This window comes from Homalodisca vitripennis, chromosome 6 (genome assembly GCF_021130785.1).
Source record: "Homalodisca vitripennis isolate AUS2020 chromosome 6, UT_GWSS_2.1, whole genome shotgun sequence".
Classification (NCBI taxonomy): Eukaryota; Metazoa; Arthropoda; class Insecta; order Hemiptera; family Cicadellidae; genus Homalodisca; species Homalodisca vitripennis.
In genome coordinates, this window is record NC_060212.1 from 144,600,424 (window position 1) to 144,622,705 (window position 22,282).

Sequence of the window (22,282 nt, forward strand, 5' to 3'; positions counted from 1 at the left end):
ACCACAAAACAAAACAAAAGTATGGTTTATCAGAAAGCTTTAAATTCATTAACAAAGTGTATCGTTACTGTATGTGTCTTTCAATATCAAATTGAAACCTTATAAATAGCCAGTATTTTAGGCAAACTTTGCTTTTTAAGTATCTAATTGTTGTGACGACTGTTTTTGAGCAACATCAAATGTACACTATTTTGTAGCTTTTAAAATATTTGTAAACTATTATAAGCAACATCATAATAATAAAAATTGACCACCTATATTTTATCTGTGTTGTATTTAATGTAGATGAAGATATATTAATTTGTATTTTAAACAATGTTTCAAATGAAAGTTATGGTATAGCCAGTTTATACTAAATGGTTTTTGGGAACTATATTTTGTAAGGACTTAATCGGTGTGACAGGACAATTTATTATGCAACCTCATGATTCCTCTGTAATTGAAAACATAAAATTTGATTGAGTGTTGTTTTTAATGTAGCTAAATAAAGATGTTATATTCATTGTAATATAAGCAAGTTTCAGATTATAACTGTTACACTTCAAACTTTACTTTGTAAGCTACCAATATTGTGACATGTAAATGTTTCAAGCAACATCATGTGTAATTAATTGAAAATAATAATAAAACCTTATTCATATTGAGCTTTTTTTAAAATAATTATGAATTCCTTTAGTTTCTTTGAAGTTTATTTTATACAAAAGTTTAGCTTTGTTATTTATTGATTGAGGCAGTATGAAGTCTGCTGAGCCAGCTAGTAGATCATAAAATTATACAGATGTAAAATCTTTTTAATAATTAATTTGTCAGAATATAGAACAAACTGTATAGTTATGTAGTTTTGTAACCTGATTCTGGATAAAGCTATAGTATTTAGTCAGAAAAAGAATCTCCAGATAAGTCTGTTCAATGAATATGGCGGTGTGTTCTTATTATTTCAGTTAAATTCTATTACATTATTTCAATTGAACATAAAGTGGACGGAAGGGAAAACATTTACATTTGTAGAGCTATACCATGGTAAGAAATGTTTGTGTAACTTCACAGGCCGAACATATAAAAACAAACAGCAAGTGATAAATCTTAAGAACAAGGAAGAGATTGCTGTACAAGAAGAAAAAACACATTTTCACATGAAAAAATAAAAAAAACACGTTTTTAATTTTCAGTGTTAGTATATTTTTAACTTTTATTTGTCATCCTTTAAATGTTTGCCATTTAAATTACAATTTTACATACCTTAATTATTCCCGATTAAACCTCTAGAGTTTCGATATACCGGGTGTATCAAAAAGAATGACCTGATTTTGTACGGTAATAATTTATTACGAAACATAAGGCGTGCGGGCAAGGAAAGCTGTGTATTTGGAATGGGCGTGGCCTAAAGTTTCATAAAATCGCCGGTAGATGTCGGTCAGTGCGGCTGCTTCGTTTCCAGTCAGTCTGAAGTAAATTGGCGTCCGCTCAACAAAAGGCGTTTCGTGTGTTGCAGTTTGATAAGGATGAGTTGTTTCGGTCCAGCGTGCTTTTCATCGTCGTTTCGGCATTGATCCGCCTTCACCTAAAAACATTCGTCGATGGTATGGCCAATTTGAAGAGAAAGGGTGCTTGTGCAAAGGTAAAAGTTCAGGCCGACCTCGCACTTCTGACGAAATGGTGGAAACAGTTTCGGCAAACGTATGAGCGCAGTCCACGAACTCGCCGTGCAAGCAGACAACTGGGTATACCTCACATGACTGTCTGGCGAGTGTTAAGACGTCGTTTGCTGTACAAACCATACAGACTACAATTAGTACACGCTCTCCGGGTTGGTGATAAAAGGAAACGTGTTGAATTTAGTAATGCTCTACTTGAGGACATGGAAACATTTTTATCACAATTAATTTTTCAGTGATGAAGCAACATTTCATACTAGTGGTAAAGTAAACCAACATAACGTGCGCATATGGGGACTCGAATAACCTCACGACGTTATTCAGCATGAACGAGACTCACCGAAAGTGAACGTTTTTTGTGCAGTCTCTCGTAAAAAAGTGTATGGTCCCTTCTTTTTTTGAGGGAGACAATGTGAATGGAATGAGCTATCTTCAAATGCTGCAGAATTGGCTTTTCCCACAACTTCAGGCAGACTCTGGTGACTTCATTATCCAACAGGATGGAGCTCCGCCTCACTGGCACAACAATGTTCGGCAGCTCTCAACAACACTCTGCCCCACCGCTGGATAGGGCGCATGGGACCTCGAGACAATGCCCTTCATTCTTGGCCTCCAAGATCACCAGACGACCCCATGCGACTTTTTCTTGTGGGGATATGTGAAGGAAAAAGTGTTTGTTCCCCCTCTAACTCATGACATTGAAGAACTAAAGAACAGAATAACTGTCGCAATAAGTCTGTGAACGCAGATACGTTGTGTAATGTTTATGAGGAATTTAGCTATCGTCTGGATGTTGTTCGTGCTGCTGCTGGTGGACATATAGAACATTTGTAATAACATACCTAAAACTTTAAGATTTTGTGAGTATTTTGTAATAAATATTATTTTTGTAGTACATTTTTAGCAATAGATATTGAGTTTTAAAATCAGGTCATTCATTTTGATACACGCTGTATTACCTGATATCTATCTTAGGGATGATTTTCATTTGTCATCAGAACTAAGAGGCAAATCTTATGTTGCCAAATATCAAGGAGAATATTAAAATTTCAAGATTTGCTATTTAAGAGTGGAAATGATTATTTCCCTTATTTGGTTGACTATTCGTCCTGTATTCAAGCAATAATTATCATCAAATTTATCTAACAAAAAACTGAAAGTGTTGTTCAAGAATATTGGATTAAGAGAATCTCCATCATAAGAAGGATAAAGGAAATTTGTGGAATATATGCAGCCCACAAATTGCTGAGATATGAAACAGAATGAAAGCGAGATCTTGTGCACTCCTGCGAAAATCTTATGAAGATTGGTGTAAATTATTGGTTTTAAGCATTTTCAGACTATTTAAAACTTTTGATTGAGTGCTCTACCTGATTTTTACTGTGTAGGTAAAAATGAGTAAACATTATATAAAAGTAAAATATTCATCCATTCTACAAAATTTTTATATTCAAGTGTACAATGTTTTTTAAGAATTTACAACTCCATAGGACACACAATTTGAAGGGTCTTTAAACGTGTCACATTGTGTTAAAACCCTCTTTAGAAGTCAAATAAAAAACTTGGTATCCTCCTTAACACATTGGCTTCTATGTCTCGTATGTCTTCTATTTTGTAGCGTCAATAGAGTAATTTAAAAATAAGGTTATCACAGCTCCTGTAGGGATTGCTAAACTCCTTCAGATCCCATCTTCATCTTGAGCAAGACTAGTGTTATGGCTGTGCTCTTGTCTGTAACCGTTCTCTTTTATTCAGTAGGATTTTAAACTTGTGGAATGTGTGGAGGGTAATTGGGCAAACTCTTTTTCCGCGACCCTGACTCCACAGCGAGGAGGTTCTGATTTACCACCTCTCTTCCCTATTCCATTGTCTTCTGTATGGTGGACTGATATCCCTGGATCCATCTTATCCACCCTGTGATATGGTCCACTCTTTCTTCAGAACTGACAGCACTCAGTAGTTAGCATGACAGACCACACGTAATTCTTCAGTCTTTTTAACAATCAGGTTTAGGTGTTTCCCATCGTCCAGATTGGTGTTATCAATCTGTCGCTGGAGAAGCTCCAGATTGGTGAAGCTCTTCCTTGGGCTAGTTACCCTCAGACCCAAGGGCACTGGTTCCTCTTGAGAGAAACAACGACTGTTGCACCTCTCTGATTACCAACAGCATGTACATCTTTCTTACAAGTTTCTTAAAATTCCTTTCCTGGTAAAATATTTTTGATTTATACAGGAGAGGCTGGTCTCCTCTTAAGCCTTATTCTGCCCGTCCTCATGGGTCACTGGCTAGTCCCCATTAAGAAAAACTCGTCCAAAAATAGTGGCCTCCGGATAATACCAATGTACTCAGATGTGCTACACAGTTTGCTAAGATGTATTACGTTGTAAACAACTTTATTTACGTCGTGTTATTTATTTCTGTATTTTGTTTGATTTACATGAAGAACAATGATTCAGAGTATTGAATTAGAGTAGTCCTATCTGGAAAACATTTGTTGAGTTCTTATGAGTACATTAGTATCCATCCATTGTTTGAAAACGCGGTATTTAGGATTTTGTACAAAATGTATACAAATATTCCCAACTGAGAATTTTCTAAAGAGTTATACTTAGAGTTTGTTATACTTAAGAGGGGAGTTTGTAGTTGTATATAGACATACTCACTGTTAGAATACCTATGGCTGGCTTTATGTCTCAACATTTTTATCACTGGCCAAGAGTGATAAATTTACAATACTTATTCTAAGTATTAAAAATTCATACTAATATGCTTTTTACAAGTAAAGAAATATACTCTGGTAGCTTATTTTATAATATATAATATAAAAAAAACAGATAAAGGATTTGATTTGTGGTTCCTAAAATATAGCCATTTCCCCGAAATTATGCAAATCCCATAAAAACATCCCTGTATTTCTGATTTACTCTTTATAATATAGACTGGTCTATAAAGGGTTAAACTTGTAGTACAGATATGGCTGTCTTAACTGGTGAAATGTTTTGTAGAATGTTTAGATAAAAGCTACCTATTACAATTGCCTTAAAAATGCGGGAAACTATGTTGAAAAATAATTTTAGGTACAATCTTTATTGTGCAAGCAGTGTATGCTCTCAATGTTGAATGTCAAAAGCAATCTAGCCTCACCTCCTAAACACATAATTTCTGGTCGTTGCTATTGTTGCGACTGGAAGAAGAACCGCCTGCCGAAGACCAGATGTCAAGAATGCAGATATTTCATTTGCTGAGAACATTTCCTCCTTCCTGTTGTGTTCCGGGCAATGAAGAATTAATAGAAGTAAGCGATAGTGACTTAAGGTTTAAAGTGAAAAACTACCTGAAACCTGTATTGTTGTAATGTATTCTATTGACTGTGTGTTAAATGTCATATTTAGTTCTAATTATTACCTTAACTCAAATTTTTATCAATTGTACTGTAAAGTCAAAGTCAAGTCAAAAGTCAAAGCAAACTTTATTCGTGAACATAGAGTACAGAATATGTGTCAATAGATAAAAGTAATTATAAAATTAGGTTGACAAATCTCTCCAATTTGAAAATTCTTCAACGGAGTAGAATGTCTTGTCGGCGGCCAGCCAGGTGGTGAGATGTGTCCTGAATGGGAATAGTCTCTTCTCTTCTTTGAGATGTCCATTGGCAGTAGATTGAAAAATTTTTGCTGCCTGCATAGGAAGGTTTTTTGGCAAACATTGCAAGTCTGTGAGATTGAAGGTTGAAATTTACTGCGTTTTCTGGTGTTGTGGGTATGGATGTCAATGAATCTTTCAGCATTGCTTGTGAGAATGTGATTGATGGACTGAAAGATAAAACAAGGCTGTAACAGTTTGGATTACCAAGGTCTTTAAAGGCACTTCTACAAGTGTCTCTTGGTCCCAAGCTTGCTAGCACTCTCACAGCCTTTTTCTGCATTTATAGGACTCTATTCAGATTTCCTGCAGTTGATCCACCCCAAACAAGCAGTCCATATCTTATGTGGGATTCAAATAGTGAGAAATAAGCAACTTTTAGCTGTTGCGAGGTCTGTGACAGCTCTAACTCTTTTGAGCACATACAGGGCAGTACTCAATTTGTTGCAGACCAAATCCAACATGAGGTGTCCAAGATAGAGCACTGTCTACAATAATTCCCAAGTACTTAGTTTCTTCCTCCACCTCTAACATCGGGAGTCAGCATTTTCATTTTGTGCTCTACTAAAACAGTACTTGCTTTGTTTTTCCTTCGTTTAGTGCCAAGTTGTTAACATGACAGTATTGTTTGGCTACATTTAAAGCAATGAAGGCCTTACAGTCTAAATTATCAGGTTGCTTTTCTGCCAACATCAAAGCAGTATCGTCTGCATACATTGTAGAAGAGGGCATACTCACTGAGATGATTGGGTATAAGTCATTAGTGAACAGTATATAGAGTACTGGTCCCAAGGACGGATCCTTGAGGAACCCTCTACTGATAGGGAAGGTTGATCAGATCTTGCGTGGTAAGTTGTGTTGTTCACTGTATATTGATCTCAACCATTTGAGTTCTATTTTTCAAGTAGCTTGAAAACCACCTTTCTTCTGTATTGTGAATTCCCAATGTTTTAAAGCTTTTTAATGAGCAAGTTATGTCCCAGACTGTCAAATGCTTTAGAAAAATCTAAGAACAAAGCTGTGGTCAAGTTTCCTTCTTCCAAACTGGTCTATTACACCTTCAACAAAACTTATGATGGCTGTAGTGGTGGATCTTCCAGGTAGGAAAGCCGTGTTGGTGTTCAGATAAGAGTTTGTTAGAAGAGAGGTGTCTCATCAATCTTGTTAAAACAATTTTTTCAATTATTTTAGAAATCGTAGGAATAAGAGATATCGGTCTATAATCACTTGCAACTTTGCATGTCTTTTGTTTATTTATCGGGATAACCTTAGCTACTTTAAGATCGTCTGGAAAAATGCCTTGTAAGAGAGACTTGTTAATTATGTTTGTCAATGGAAGCCTGATTTCTTCGACTATATATTTCAATACAGTGGATGATATATCGTCAATTCCAGCTGAGGGTTTTGATTTCAGTGAAAGAATTGTTTTTCAATACCTCGGTTTAGATTTGTCATTTCGAACTTAAAATCAGAAACATTGTTGATTATGTCCATTTGGTTGTCAGTGAGGTCAAGATTTTTGACCGGCTTCTTTCAGTGTTTTCTCCGCTACAGTTGTGAAATAAGTATTTAGGTGTTCTGCTATTTGGAGTGGATTCTGAGTTTTCTTTCCGTCAACTTCCAGTTCAATTGCTGATTCCCGTGCATTTTTTTTTGTCGTTCACTGTTTATGGTGTCCCAGATCGCTTTAGGCTTGTTATCAGCATTGTTAATAAAAGTCGGCAGTTGCTTGTCTTCTACAAAAAATTTCAATCTCAAATCATATGCTTTTTTCCTTTCTGCTGTTAATCTTTTTTGCCTCAACCCCAGGTCTTAATTTTTTCTTGCTCAAGAGCCTCAAGAAAGTCTTTTTGAAGTCTGTTAGCAACAGGGTCTGACATGCTTCTAAAGTTTATGCCTTTGTTTGGATCTAGATTTTTTGTAAGGGCAGGCTGTGTTCATTGCTGAGGTGAGGATGCCACTAAGTTTTTTGTACGCTGTGTTTACACATTTTCTGTATTTATGATTTCATCCCATTCCTGATCGCGGAGAATTTCTTTTAGGTGGTCCAAAATTTTTCTTGTTAAGTGCCTTCTTTCTGAATTTACAATGGGCAGAGGAGCTGAACACTTGTAGATTGAGCTTAGCTGTGCTTTATTGATCAGAAATCCCAAGTAGTGAATGTAGAGACATTGATTTCTTGAGGAGTGATATTACTACATACACAGTCTATGGATGAAGATGTAGTATTTGTCTCTCTGGTAGGTGGGAGTTGTAAACGGTGAATATTGTATGCTGCCAAAGTATTAGTTAGCTTTGCGTTGTCCCTATCTTGTTTTAGACAATCGATATTTATATCCCCCATGATTATAATACGTGACTTCCATACAGGTACAGTGTCCAAAATGTCAGATACATGGTCAAGGGCTATGTCCAAGATCTCCTCCAGGTGGCCTTGTAGATGCCCAAGACATAAGTGCATTTCTGTCCCTCTGAGATAGCAACTAGTTGCGTTTCACACACCATTTCTATTGATGGTTTTGCAATGATTGGTTCTATTTTATATATCCAAATGTATTGTTCTTATAAATGGCAACTCCTCCTTTCTTATGGTGTGTCCCTGGAAAAACCTGCTATGAGATCATAATTTGGGATTCTGGTATTTTCAAGATGTTCATTTTTTAATCCGTGTTCAGTAAGAATTACAGACCAGGATTTGTGTTCTCAAGCATGTGACTCAATCTATTTACCTTGTTTGCTAATGAATCTACATTCTGGTGAAGAATTGTCATTTGACAATTTTTTCCTCCATGTGTTCTATTTTGATTTTTTCTTGGGATTCTTACTGTGAGGACGTTCACTTTGTTGGTTTTTTTAAACCAGTTGCTTTGCTTTGTTTTCCGGAAAGAATTTATGAAGGTTTTTGTTTTTTGAAATTGTTTCAATTTGGATTTTTTCCTGGACACTGTTTCTAAAAAATTCTTTTGAACATTTTGGGCTGGTATCTTGTTGTAGTTTTTTGGCCATGTGTTCTTTGTAAAAAAGTTATATTTTTTTATTGAAAAAGTCACTCTACAGTTTGGCCCTCTGAAAATTTCTTTTCTTTGAATTTAAGGGTGGTTTGCAGCTGAAAGGATATGTGATAATATGATCATTTTGTACTGTTTGTTTTAATTATAGAGTTGAAAAAATGAACATCTGTCTCACCTACAATGATGCTGGCGTCTTTCTCATTACTTGGAGCAAATGCAGTAGGTGTAGCCTGTGTGGGTTGTCGACTGGCTGGGTTCCTCTGTCAAAGATGGTTGTGGACAGTTTTTTGGTCAGGGTTTGACTGACTCCCTCCGTCAATACCGAAGCCTGTGGGGTTGTCGACTGGCTGGGTTTCCTCTGTCAAAAAGATGTTGTGGACAGTTTTTTGGTCAGGGTTTGACTGACTCCCTCCGTCAATACCGAAGCCTGTGGTGTTGTCAACTGGCTGGGTCCTTTGTCGAAGATATTGTGGACAGTTTTTTTGGTCAGGGTTTTGACTGACTCCCTCCGTCAATACCGAAGCCTGTGGGGTTGTCGATTGGCTGGGGTCCTCTGTCAAAGATATTGTGGACAGTTTTTTGGCCAGGGTTTGACTGACTCCCTCCGTCAATACCGAAGCCTGTGGGGTTATCGATTGGCTGGGGTCCTCTGTCAAAGATATTGTGGACAGTTTTTTGGTCAGGGTTTGACTGACCTCCCTCCATCAATATCGAAGCCTGTGGGGTTGTTGACTGGCTAGAATCCCCTGAAGTAATTGATGATTTACTTTTTGCTACTTGCAAAGAGACACTAAAAACATTGTCCCCCCTTGCCACTATTTTTAGGTTTTTTTCTGTAAGCTAGTGTTCATGTTATGTCTCTTTGGTTTGTGTTTCTGATTGTAGTAGTTAGCAAGGTTAGAAAATGATGTTATTGTGTCTTTGTTGGGTTCAAGATTAAGATTATTGAGTTGAGCTGACAGTCCGTCAATCTTGAGTTCCACTTCATCTTGCCTTCTACATAACCGAGCTAATTCAATGGGACGATTGATGTGTTTTGTCAAAGTGCAAAAAAGTCCCGTCATAGGTCTGGGTCTCAGTAGACTTTTTTTGTTTTTTTGTCTCATCAGCAATGTGACATGTAGATTATGATGAGCTTCATTGCTTAATCTAGACATTTCTTTTTCCAATAATTGCTTATTTTATTTAGATATTGCCTAAGCAGTTGGCCCTGAGCTTGGTCATGATCCTCGAAAATTTGTTTGCAGCTCAACTTGCTGTTGTTTTACTTTTCTCCAATTGGAGAAGTGTCTCTTGCAATTTTCCTTGGAGAGCTTCGATTCTATTTAAGTACTGTTCTTCATTAGCTAGAAGATCCTCTACTTTAGCTTTCCATACTAGCTAGGTTGGCTTCATGTTTGGAGTTACACGTACGTAAATCTTGAACTTCTTGAACTAATTTAGTATTCTCGTGTAGTAGAGCATTTCCTGCTTCTGCTGCTAAAGTTAAGGAGATTTCCAGGTCAGATTCATCTAAAGTTTCATGGACCTGTAATTTTGACTTTATCCCTCTAGGTCTGAGATTTTATTGCTATTTTCGGATAAAAAAGAGTTTTCTTTGATGGATGGATTTTTAGATGTTTTGCAATTTTCACACATCCATGACTTGACATCCGACCTAGACATTTTATTAAGTTTATTTGGTAAACTAATTACATTTCTCATGGTACCAAAGCTGGCAGAGGCCTGTGCATTTAATTCCTGAGTATCTGACCCCAATACTACAGACACCACAAGGGTTTTTAGTTAATGACATTTTTATTCTCAAGGGGATTATTCTATGAATGCAAAAAAATAAAATGTAGGCAAAAGAATTATTTTACTATTGTTACTAGTATCAGGATTAACAGATATTGACAGCTTTTATAATATTACTGTAAGCAGTAGCCAGTGTGTGAGGTCAGGGTGGCGAGTCAGCAGTCAGCATATGGAAGGTCAACGCTTCACCATTGTGACATACATCAGGCCGTCTGTCTGTGAGCTGGAATGTTTCGTTGGAAGCAATGTATTGAGTAGCTGTGAGCTGGCAGTGAGTGTGACGTCACAGCTTGTATTGCCTTTCAGGTGGTCAGTGTCTATCTCTTTGATATAATAAAGGTTCAATTTAAGACATATATTTCACCAAATAGAAAATTTTACTCTGGAGTTAGATACAAGTTCTTTCTTCTGTGTAGTAATGGTGATGTGTAAAATATTGCTGCCTTTGAAAGTAGGTTAGCTTGTAGTGTTGATTGTGTTTCTAGTGTTTCTTTACTTTTGGTTGTGTAGCTTATAAGTCTATAATTAGAAGAGACTTACAGTTTACTTGATGTTGTAATGGTGAGTAGTTAGTAGGCTATTTGTTGGTTTAAACCACTAAAAAAACTTCACTTTTGATGGGAGCACTTTCACAGTTACTGATGAGTGTCCGCCATCTTGGATGGGTTTTTTTTTTTCATGTTTTATTCAAAATGTAAAAAGTTAGTATTTGCCAAAAGTAAAATAACGTTTATTTATTATTCACACCAAAGCACCAGAGGCAGCAAGGACCTATGCACAAATGCATCAATATAACAATAATATTGTTATAACAATAATATATAACAATAACATAACAATATAACACAAGACATGCATCTGATTACTGCCTGCCTCGCCATAGGCTCACAGCAACTGAAAAGAGTCCAAGCTATGCTGGCGCCAAGATGTGGAACGCACTTCCTGAAGACTTGAAAATGACGGACCGGAAACACTTCAGACAAACCCTCAAGAACTGGCTACTGGATCGACCATTTTACTCGCTAAACGAATTCTACGGATGGAGGAACTAAGACCAACAAGACAACTAGACCTAAACCTTTATTTGTTGACGCAATTACTAAAACTTAAAGTTTATGTAAATAAAGATGATTTGACTTTGACTTTATCTTTGTATATATGTTTAGTTACTGTACTCTTTTTAGAACAAAATAATTAAAAAGGACATGTGTATGGAATATATATATATATATATACGTTAAATTGTATAAATGGCAATAGCCTTATTTTAATTTCAATAAACATTGAATCACAAAAAGTGGACCTTTTAATTTTCTTAGTTAATGAGACACTCTTCAATGTTATGAATAACAATTGTAATTAAAGAAGAATTACGTTAATACATTAGTTTGTATAACAACTTATGTAGGCAATGAAGTAATTTTAAAGCATTTATGCTATAACCTGGAGGTAACTTCTGTGTACGAGTTCTCAAGAGTTAACCATGAACACTTAAAAATATCTACCTGATATATGCCTACTTACATTTGAAAAATGTAATAGGACTCCATAATATTATATCATAAGTGCTTTTACTAAGTAGTAGTAAGATTTCAATTTTGAAAAGTGTGTGTGAAACCGCGGGTAAAAGCTAGTGTATTTAATAGATTTGTAATAAAAATTTAAAAATATATGAAATTAAAATATAATTATAAATTTAAAAACCATTAAGTTTTAAATTGTATTTTATTTATCAGATCCAAAAGGCATAACAATGAATTTTGAAATATAATGCATTTCTCTAATTACATCACTTGGAAATATTACCTTTGAAGGGAATAATATTTGCAAAAATATTTCTTAGGTTGTACATCCTTAACCCTTTGGGAAAGACATATGCTTATACTGGTTACGTAGATATGATTAGTCACTCTTCATTGTTATGGGCTGTTCCAGTTATGAAAATATTCAACATATATTGTTGTCATGGTCTTCTGGTTCCTTTACTAAGAAAATAACACATTTCATTTTGTTTTGTTACTAGCAGAACTGAATTGGAATGTTGGAGCGTTTAGTCATTGTTTTCATTTGTCAGCTGTTAAATGTGAGGTTAGGAGTGTTGTTTCTTTTTGTTTAGTTGTGAGATCGATCGTAATGTTGTAAAAACTGTGGAATCTGTTGTTGCCTCGTTATTAGGCAGTAATTACAAGTGTAATTCTGATATAGGTGATAGTGATTAAATTGTTGAAGACAATTATTTTCCTTGCTCTAAAACAGTTTGCCGATTTAAGGTTTGTACAAGGATGAAGAACTTGAAAAAGATGAAGGTTATTTGGATTATTTTACACCAATTGTACAGTACGTTTTGTTATTTATAAAGTAATTTTGTGTACAGTGAATAGAAAAAAATCTAAATTCCCTAGGAAAAGAGAAGTGCAGAGTAAATGCCCGCAAAATCATATAGACCCTTACTCATATTATTTTCCTTTAACCCTTTGAGTGCCACGGGTAATTTCCGAAGGCTATGCATAAAGTGCTATGCTGTTTTTCGCATATTTGTAAGCTTTTGGGAAAAAGGCTGTTGTAAAATAACTACTAAACAGATTTCCATAATTTTGTTGTTGTTTTTTTTCTTATTAAATGCAGAATATGATACATATCATTACAAATAAAATTTGATTTATAAAAATGTAAAAATTTCAGTATTTATAAAAAAAGTTTTTTACTTTTGTATAAAAAGTTAAGTTTCGACCTGATTTGTGTGTATATGGTATTTTTAAAATTTGTTTTCTTTATACCATGATAAAGGCCATATGATTCTAAATAAAACCCATGTGTTATATCTTATTCTAGAATTTTAAAAACATGGCATTATATGTATTAACAAAATGCTGCTGCCCGGTACCGACATTTTATAAACTGTACTTCATTTGTCAGAGTTTAGAAATTACTTAGTAATGATGTAGTTTTCCCAATAAATCTAAGAAAACATTAATACAACACAACTAAATATGATTAGTACATTTAGAAACAAATACTTGCTAACATATTTACATAAAAGTTTACATTTACTAAATAATAACCCTAATAATATTTACACTGAAAATTCACGTTTTTCGCTTGAACACAACTCAGATCATACATTACTTTTGTAAAGAAATACAGTAAAATACTGTATAAGTTGCTATTTTATTTTGTATTTACTCAAATGCTTGGTTATCGGCACATAAACAACAAGAAAGGCCGTTACGCAACACGGTACTCGTCCGCTACGTCGTGTGACTAGAAGACAGAATCATCGTACAGGTACTTATCACAGCCCACTATTTTTGGACGAGTTTTCCTTATCAGAGATCAAAATAAACTTCATTATACCTTCCTTCTTCCATAATGAATCGAAAAATACTCGATGAGTCATACTTCCTATCTCCAAATCGTCTCCAAATTAGCACACCTGACTCGAATGACCTGACATTTTCGAATAATGAAACGTTGTTCTTATATTTTTTGATTTAATTGATTGTCGTAATAACTTGTAAATTCCAAAATAGGTTAAATAAAGTCAGTTGTTTTTAATACTGTAATTTATTTTGTCCCTGATAAGGAAAACTCGTCCAAAAATAGTGGCTTCTTGATAAGTACCCAAACAACATAAGTTTCACAGATAAAATAGTAGAGAAACAACATAAAACTCGTATTTATTGATAGTTTGGAACCTATTGAATACAGCCATCTGATTATTTGGCCAATATAATCTTGTACTATATAAAATATTATCGAAATACGAAACGTCAAAATTGGCGACGCTGGCACTTTATGCACTTTTCGTACCGTCAAAATTAGCGACGCTGTGGCACTCAAAGGGTTAATTTAGTTTTGAGGTTATTTTTTGATAGGTGCATGAACATTTTTATTTATGTAAAAAACACTGTCATAATTTGGGTAAAGTATGTTAAATTCAGCTTAAAATAACTAAAGAATAATAACATTTTTCAAACATTAAAAAAATTATAACATATTACAACAATCTTATTACAAATACAGCATTTATTATTTAAATTAAAATTTTCCTGTAAAGACAGTGATAGAAAAATTATTGCTCTACTTTTATAGATTTTGTTTTAGATAGATTTAACCAAAGTCTTATCATTTTTGCTCAATTTAATTGCTGCTACCGGTCCTGCAGAGGCCTTAATAAATACTTTCTCAATAGACTAAGAATTATGACTGAATTAATTACGACTGAGTTAAGAAAAAAAAAAATTAATAATGTAAACATTTGACTTTTACACCTATATTTGAACATTTTCCACAGGTACACTCTTTGTCAGAGGGTTATTTATAATTGTTATTATATTTTCAGGAACTGAATAAAAAGATAATGTTATTAAAACATCATATATTTATCTATATTATGTACATTTATTCCAGTAAAAATAAATTTAAAAAATCCAACAAACTTGTACACAGTATAACTTAGTGAACGATGCAACAGTTGAAAAAAATATCAAAAAAGGTAAATCACAACAGTACTTACACCTAAACATAACCTAGTAATTAATGATTTGTAATGTACAAACCACCTCCACCTGGTACAAGAAATCCTAAAATGGATCAAAAAATTACAGGCCTAATTCAGCTAATAGATGCGGTAACAAGTTTCTTGGCGGCGCACATGATTTCTAGGGCTCCGTCCCGAATAAGCTCTGCAGCAAGATCGGCTCCCAACTTCTCTGCAGCTTCCAGATCACGAGGACTGAGCAAGCCTTGGGCGACTCCCACAAACAACCGTGGCTCCCGATACGGACACTTTCTGCAAGTGACAACATTTATTGAGTAAAGTAAATATCCAAGGAAAGTGTTTGAGAATTGAAATAAGCTACTTAAGGTAACAAATAGTGGTTAGGTCTATGTGAAATAGGTATGATACTCAAGAAGAACAGAGGAAGAACTCAAGAGATAGAATAAGGAACGAAATAACCAGAGAAAGATTGAAGGTAGTTTCACTGCAAGAGACAATGGAAGGAAGAAGAATACAGTGGATGGGGCATGTGAAGAGGATGGGAGATAATAGAATGCCTAGAATAGCACTGGAGAAGGAGGAAGGAGGAAGAAGACCAAGAGGAAGACCGAGAGGAAGATGGGAGGACCAAGTGTGGAAAGACATAGAGAGAAGGGGACTACAGAAAATACAGGTGGATGAAGAGGAGACCTGGAAGGATAGACTAAAGTGGAGGAGGCTGTGTACGACGACGACCCGTGAGAACGGAAACGTCTGACGATGATGATGATGATGATGATGATGACTCAAGAAGAACAAGAAGAGGAAAGAATTGATTCTGTGATGATTACAATTTGAAACAATACTGTACATATAAACTCTTTGAGAAATAGGCATTATTTTTGGATTCTGTTAATTTTATATCGATTTTATATATCAGATATCGAAGACTAAGTCACTACCTAACATTTACTATAAATTTAAAGACTGTTATAATGCTTACTTTAGTTGTATTTTGACAAAAGTAAGCTTCTAAGACCTTTATATGTATGTATGTTTTTTTCTTATCAGATGGGAAAAATATAGGAGAAGTTATATTTAACAATTTAATAAAGTTTTGAAAAAAAAAACCTAATTTTTTTACCCAAAACTTAAATATAATTACATTTTATTCACCAACTAGGTTAGCATGCTAATGTAATTATTTATAACACTTTCTCTCAGTAATAATTGACTTTAGGTAGCATTGCATAATTTTACAACTAATCCAATACAATTAAACACCGCTATTTATTTACAGAGGAGGATGTACATTTTACTTTTTAACTGATTCAGTAAAATGTACATCCTCCTCTGTAAATAAATAGCAGTGTTTAATTATATTGGATTAGTTGTAAAATTATGCAATGCTACCTAAAGTCAATTATTACTGAGAGAAAGAGTGTTATAGTTAAAACATTTAAAATTGGTGATTTGAAATGTTTTGAATTTATTATAAACTGTTCAGAGATAATATATTTGTTTCATCAATAATAAACTGAAGATTTTCTCTCAAGTCGAAAAGGTTAATAATTTATCTCAATTCATATTATATATATACTTGATGAAATGTAATTGAAATTTCAATTTGTTTCAGTTTTTAATTTCATTGACAACCTTTTAATACATGTGATGATGTTCAAAAGTATTATACACATTAATAGGCCTATGAGGTTCTACTTCTACAACAAAGGCAGTACAAATACCTATAGTTAGATATTAAAGACAATTAGGTCAATAAATGACAATCCATCAAGGGTAAAGAGGAACTGAGAGAGTATAGCAAAGATTCAAGAAGATGAAGATGACATACCTAGGAGGTTCGTAATCATCGTTGACGGGGTCAGAACGCAGTCTGCAAGTCGATGCTTGGCGCAATGTTTGGCTACCATCCAGACTCCACACTGCACCGGTGAGTGCCAGAGTACGCTCTCGCAGAGTTGACTGAACCGCAACAGGAGCTGAGCAGCCACCGCCTAGTGTACAGAGGAAGCTGCGCTCAGCCACCACTCGTGCAGTCGTTGCTCGGTGGTGTAAAGGCTCGAGGAGTGCCATTGTGGCTAGATCGTTCTCCCGACATTCAACAGCGAGCGCACCTTGCCCCACGGCGTACAACATTTCCTCACTTTCTAGTACCTGGATGTCCAAAAATTCACATCTGCTATAAGTAGTTAAGTACTTTTTTAAAATCATAAAATATTTAAGGAGAAAAGAGATTAACTGGCAAAGATATTAATTAATAAAAAAATTGTCTCCATTACATTTTGTTAAATGGTATTCTGTATAGTAATACCATATGATGACATATTTTCAAAGTTATTTGCCATTTTATGAACCCTTTTGGCACAGTTGTTTGGACTTTCTTGAACAAACTATAAATATATTAAATGTTTAAAATGTTTAATGTTTAAATGTAGGAAAGCCTCAATATTTTAAAAAATTTTGGCCAGATCTTTGTAATTTTTCACTCAAATGTTAATGAAAATCACAAGAAATTTAATATAACTTTGCAATTTATTTATTTTTGTATACTTAAATTCATTTATTACTGTAAAACAAAGAAATAAATGTCTCCAACCCTCAATTTCACTACACTGAGTTGTCAGTTTGACAACTTATCGTAGGTTTGAGATATCATATCACAATAAGCCTTTTCTACACAAAAATCAACTTTAGTGACATAAAAAAACCCACAAAATATACCCTGATAGGAAAAAAATCACTGATTTGTTTACTCATGCAACCATAACTGCAATCAGCTTAGAGAAGCCTGTTGGATATTGACGATATTGAGCAAATAAAACAACCGGCCCGAATAAAAATAAAACGAAAACATGTTCCTTGTTTTGTCTATAACATTCCTTAATATATACTTCATCAGAATAATTCAAGAATTAGCCACAAGATAGATCCACATGACTGACTGTCGCAGCATGATATATAGACGTCAAACCATATAATGAGGTTGTAAATCAATATATCAAACCATGTGAAAGGGCTAAATACAAAAAACCGATTTTATATTTTTCGAGCAGTTTATGTATAGTGCATAGTGCTTGCTTAACAGCTAAAAATAACTTAAAACACTATATAGATTAGTATTCTGTGCACAATTTAGTTGCCTTGTTTACTGGTCTTAATAACACCTAATTTGATTAGTATAATATGCAAATAAGCTATTGGTTTTTCTCAGATGCTAGGTTTAATGGTTTCTGTTGATCCACTGTACTGAATGTATGTTTATACAGGGTGTTTGAAAAGTATGGGTACGGCTTAATATTTTAAAAACCATAGGAGATAACATCTATAAACTTTGCACAGTGTCATATGGCTATGTAAACTATTTTTCCTTGCTATTACCATGACATGCCAACCATGGGGGGACGGCCCACAGAGGAAAACATGGAAATCTTAAATTGAAGCTTGGGTCGAGTGATACCTCATTTGAAAGAGCTCACTTAGTAGAGTTGAATGCCGCAAACCGCATCTCAAAAGGTTTATCCAATCAGAAATGGCGGGTTGTTTTAGGTACACATTGTGAAGTACATTATGCGCTGCCATTTCTGACTGGATCGTCGTATTCTGATGCGGTAGGCGGCGTTTCACTCTACTATCCAATGTGTTTTCACTGACTTTTATTAATTAGCAAATTATGACATAAATTTATAACACAATAAATAAAACTAAAAAACATCGGTATTTCCATGTTTTTCCTCTGTGGGCCGTCCCCCCATGGTTGGCATGTCATGGTAATAGCAAGGAAAAATAGTTTACATAGCCATATGACATTGTGCAAAGTTTATAGATGTTATCTCCTATGGTTTTTAAAATATTAAGCCGTACCCATACTTTTCAAACGTAAACTCATTTCCTTTTATTTCTAGTGAAAATTACAGAAAAAATAAAACTGTACTTGCTCAGCCTAAAAACTAAAGAATGCTTTTCAAGGATGAAAAGTATCAGTGTAGTATAATGTAATAAATATTACAAATGACTACTAAAATATTAGTTTTACATGAACAATACTCTATAATATGCATCATACTTGTATTTACTACCATACTCAAATCTTACATCCAAACCATAAACACATAGCGAGCTATTTTGAACTATTTCTCATGATAGTCTGACAATTACTTTTTTGTGTTTCTAGGTTAAAAATTATACATAACTTTAAGAGATAAGATTGTTTTAAGTAACACATATACTTTCTGTATATTTTTGAATTTTATAATTGATTAGTCAAGAAATTTATTGTAAACATATTTGGCCACTTCAGGAAGCACCTAAACACTCTAGGTTTACGAAATGAGGACTCGGAGTGTATACTCTGCAATAAGTCTGAAGAGACTGCAAAACACATAATACTGGACTGTGAGAGTCTGGGAGCAAGGAGAAGGGACTCTTTTCGGTGATAAACAACCAGGCGACGAACCAGATGTTAGTATCGGGGAAAAGCTTCTTAGCCTAATTAAGGGCACAAAGATAGGCTTACCCCTCTAACATCAAAGGGGCACACAATAAGCTCAGGTTGACGTGTGAGGATCTGTGAATCCACCCCAATATACCCCAATGAAAAAAAAAAAACATATTTGTAAAAAATTTTAAAATAGAACATGTATTTTTTACAACCTACTTTAAAGCTGCAATCATGAAAAGATATTAATTTTTGTATTTTTCACTTGAGACAAAAACATTACATAACTTTGCTGCCCTTTGATGTTTTGACCCCAAAATCAAAAGAATTCTTCCTTCAACCATGAGGAGGGACATACATGCTAAGGTTCAAGTCTTTGTGACCTTACTGTTATCGCACAGGCAGATAAACAAACAGACAACCACACGATTTTAAGAAGGACCCAACAGGTCCTTAAGAGTACGAATAATTACCCAGAACATTAAAAATTACACCAGTGTAAATGAAAATTTTTATTTTTTGACCAGATCCACATTTGTATAGATTTTGGCACACTGAAAACAATAGACAGCGGAACATATATCTGATACCAAAACTCATGTATAATGCAACATTTGTGTAAAGTTCTAAAAAAAAATTTGATATCAGATACATATTTTTGTGTTATATTTCACTAACTAAATAATCTTAACTAACATAATGACAAGTTGCATGCATTAATACGTCCTGGGCAAGTACAAACATTAAAATGTGAAATGGTGTCATTTTACATTTAATTTAATTCCGTATTAAGTTATTTTTCAATGTCCAAATTTAACAGTGAACAATATGACAGAAGTAAAAGAATTAGCATGTTAAAAAATTGTAAAAATGTTAAATTTTAGGTTTACTTTATATTTACTGTTTCAAAAATAATTAAAGATTATTTTCTTTTGTAGATCTGAATTATCTCTTGGTATTTAAAAAAGAATTTTCGATCAAGTTTTATTTTCTAGTTATTTAATGAGTATAGTTTTCTTAACTAAACTACATAAGAAAAAATTATTTTTATGATGAGAAACTCGTTTCAAATGTTTTACACTGATACCAAATAATCTCAATGAGAACAGACCTGTCCAACCCTGTCTTCCCAGTCCATACGTGTAATACCAGCGAGTGCCAGAACAATTGCTGCGTACTTAGATTCCTCAGCTTCCAACTTGCGTAGCCGCGTGTTGAGATTGCCACGGATGTCCTCCACACGGAGGTGGGGGAAGTAGCGGCTTAGTTGGGCTGTGCGACGCAACGAACTGGTCCCTATGAAATAGTCTGTGTTAATTAACCCTTTGGCTGCCAGCGGCCGATATTTTCGGCCGGGTAAGACTAGTTGAAAACTGCCAGCGGCCGATATTTTCGGCCGGTTAAGACTGGCCGATATTTTCGGCCGAGTAAAAACTATTTGAAAACTGCCAGCGGCCGAATTTATCGGCCTCTTCCTTTTGGCTTATAGCGCAGCTATTTAACCACCAATGTAATTCTTATAACATAAAAATAATAGCTAAAGAGTGTTTTTATTTCATAAAATATCAGTTATTACGAAAATCTTACTTTATATAGTACGCCATGTAGAAGAACGACGTAATTGTGTGGCTGTTGGTCTGTCGTGAAACTGCCGGCTGCCGATGCCGTTGACAACAATATCATATCAACAACATCAACCTAATATCATGTAAAATAATTTGTAGTTTCATAGTTCATAGTGTTTTTACTCGGAAAAAGCAATTTTTATTGCCATTGTTTCTCTTCAATCTTCTGTATCCAACTTCATTTGTAAGTATAATATTATAATTTATTTTCTAACTTTAAAGGCTCTTTGTAACTATAAAACCTATTTATTAGTTTAATTTTCTTCCAATAACAACATCAAAAAGAGAATTTAGTGTAAGACTAGTAATCTATATATATAAAAATGAATGTTTGTATGTTTGTCCTTTATGGAATCGTGAACTATTGGACCGATCATGATGAAAATTTGTACGTATATGTATTTTTTCCACGGAGAAGGTTTATAAGCTATGCCCATCCCTTTCCCGATTCAGGATTCCGCCCCACTGGTTACAGAAATACCCATAAGAAATGCATTGCAGCAAACATATGTTAACGTCTTTTCAAATTTTTAATCAGCTGTTCTTTGTAAACATATATTACACTTATAGTTTTAAAGCATAGAGTAAGCTTAAGAGAAACGACAAATTTTGTTTAAACTGTTTTTGCAATCACTGTTAAACATAGACTTTACTATCCAGATAATACAATTCAAATTTGACGTAAAAATTCACCTTTAACTGCAATATTTATTTAATATAAACCATGCTCATGCTTGATCAGAAGAGTAATGCAGATATCATAATTACTATCTTACGTTGGCTACAAATATAAAGAATGTTATAAAATCAACCTTAGTTGTTTTTTTTGACAGAAGTATGGTTCTCAAAACTCCGTGTGTACATATTCTCTCGATCGAGACAACAAAGCAAGCTCAATCGTGGCATCGGAGATATAACTAATTTAATCTAAAATTTATTATAGTAAAAAAAAAAATTTACTAAGTAATATAAGGACTTCGGTTCTTAAGATTTGCGTGCGAAGCCGTGGGTAACAGCTAGATAGAGGCAGGAATATGGTACATACCTTCATAATACGCCCAAGAGGCTCACGATGGAACGACTATCAATTATCTCAGCAATGTTTAGAATGTGATAGAAAAAGAATAAGTGAATATAGTGTACTGTTTTCAACGGGAAATTGCGTGCGAAGCCGCGGGCAACTTTTGCAAAAAATTATTGAAATGCGCAGCAAAGCACGCCGGGCCCGCTAGTGTTTACTAATTCAAGCAAGTATTTGGAACCACATTGATAAAACTATGAAAATATAAAAAAATTTGCGTTGCCGCGGTGATTCAGTGTTATAATCATTATAACTTTATTTTCCAATATTTTTTTGTAATTTTTTGAACATTGGCTCTCAATGACATTGTAAACATAAAACAAACATTTATTTTCTCCCATTATAGTATTTATAAGGTGTTTTGCAATACAAAAAAAACTTTTTTGAACATTTTTTAAATTTAATTAATTAATTTATTTATTTAAATAGTTTAATTAATTTGAAGTGGTTTTAAAAGTTATATAAGTTATAGTAAATTTCATTACGTTCAAAACAAAACAAAAATCATGATCCTAGCTAGTTAAAAAAGAAAGT

At 34.2% G+C, this 22,282-nt stretch overlaps 1 protein-coding gene across 1 annotated transcript in view; it reads right to left on the minus strand.

The window, feature by feature from the left end:
• Positions 1-14,469: 14,469 nt before the first annotated feature.
• The window catches only part of LOC124364980 (porphobilinogen deaminase), a 28,637-nt gene continuing 20,824 nt past the window's right edge, over positions 14,470-22,282 (minus strand). The window contains exons 5-7 of the mRNA XM_046820842.1: positions 20,154-20,338; positions 16,439-16,761; positions 14,470-14,898 (exon numbers count right to left, since the gene is read on the minus strand). Coding sequence (XP_046676798.1) covers positions 14,721-14,898; positions 16,439-16,761; positions 20,154-20,338 — 686 coding nt within the window. The 3' untranslated portion in view covers positions 14,470-14,720. The remainder of the gene's footprint in view (positions 14,899-16,438; positions 16,762-20,153; positions 20,339-22,282) is intronic.